The sequence below is a fragment of the Rana temporaria genome, chromosome 3 (assembly GCF_905171775.1).
Source record: "Rana temporaria chromosome 3, aRanTem1.1, whole genome shotgun sequence".
In the NCBI taxonomy this organism is placed as follows: Eukaryota; Metazoa; Chordata; class Amphibia; order Anura; family Ranidae; genus Rana; species Rana temporaria.
In genome coordinates, this window is record NC_053491.1 from 19,943,797 (window position 1) to 19,944,820 (window position 1,024).

At 27.4% G+C, this 1,024-nt stretch overlaps 1 protein-coding gene across 1 annotated transcript; it reads right to left on the reverse strand.

Annotated features, from left to right (window-relative positions):
- Positions 1-322: 322 nt before the first annotated feature.
- LOC120930276 (60S ribosomal protein L22-like 1) lies at positions 323-775 on the reverse strand. The gene has a single exon (XM_040341502.1). The coding sequence runs from the start codon at positions 757-759 to the stop codon at positions 373-375; it is 387 nt and encodes a 128-aa protein (XP_040197436.1). The 5' UTR covers positions 760-775; the 3' UTR covers positions 323-372.
- Between the last annotated feature and the right edge of the window lie 249 nt (positions 776-1,024).

The window sequence follows — 1,024 nt, forward strand, 5'->3', positions numbered from 1 at the left end:
TAAATTGATATGTTATAAGAACTATAAGAATTATATTTATATGTGTCTCAATACAGTCTGCAGAAGAATGCCTCTATATGTTCAGCAGTCTGTATGTCTATTATTATTATTATTATTATTATTATTATTATTATTGTTATGATTATTATTAGTATTTATATTATATAATAATAATATTTATTATTATTATTATTATTATTATTATTATTATATTTAAAAGTTATAAACTTTATTGCCTATGTTTTCCCATTGTACTTGTACAAGCTTTGGCCATATCGTTCGTATCCACTGTGTCTTATAAGAATTATTATCATCATTATTCTTTTTTTTTTTTTTTTTAGTGCATAAAAAATCTTTATTTGATAAAGACATTTATTCTTCAGTTTCAGACTCCTCATCATCCTGGCTGATCTGGAAATAGCGCAGCTCATAGGTCTCCTTGTTTGATGCAACTACACGCAACCAGTCACGCAGACTGTTCTTCTTGAGGTACTTCTTTGTGAGGTACTTTAGGTACCTTTTAGAAAACTGCTTTTCCGAAACCACGTTAATTTTGTTCTTTTGACGTTCAATATGAACAACGTTCCCAAGATTTCCAGTTTTCCCATTAACCTTCACTCTCTGCTTGAGAAATTGTTCAAAGTTGGCAGAGTCAAAGATGCCATCTTCTACAGGATGGGTAAGATCCAGAGTGAACCTCCAGGTAGGCCTTTTGGATTTCTTCACCGTTGGTGTCCTTTTCACCTTTTGCGGCGCCATCTTCTCTCGCTGAGGCTTGTCTATCATCATTATTCTAAATTTATTAGTTATAGGAACATATAAATTATATTTATATGTTTCCTAATAGAGTCTACAGAATATATATATATATATGTTCAGCACTCTGTGTGTCTATTATTATTATTTATTTGATATAATAATAATAATAATAATAATAATAATAATAATAATAATAATAATAATAATAATAATAATTATTATTATTATTATTATTATTAAAAATGTATAAGTTATAAGAACTTTT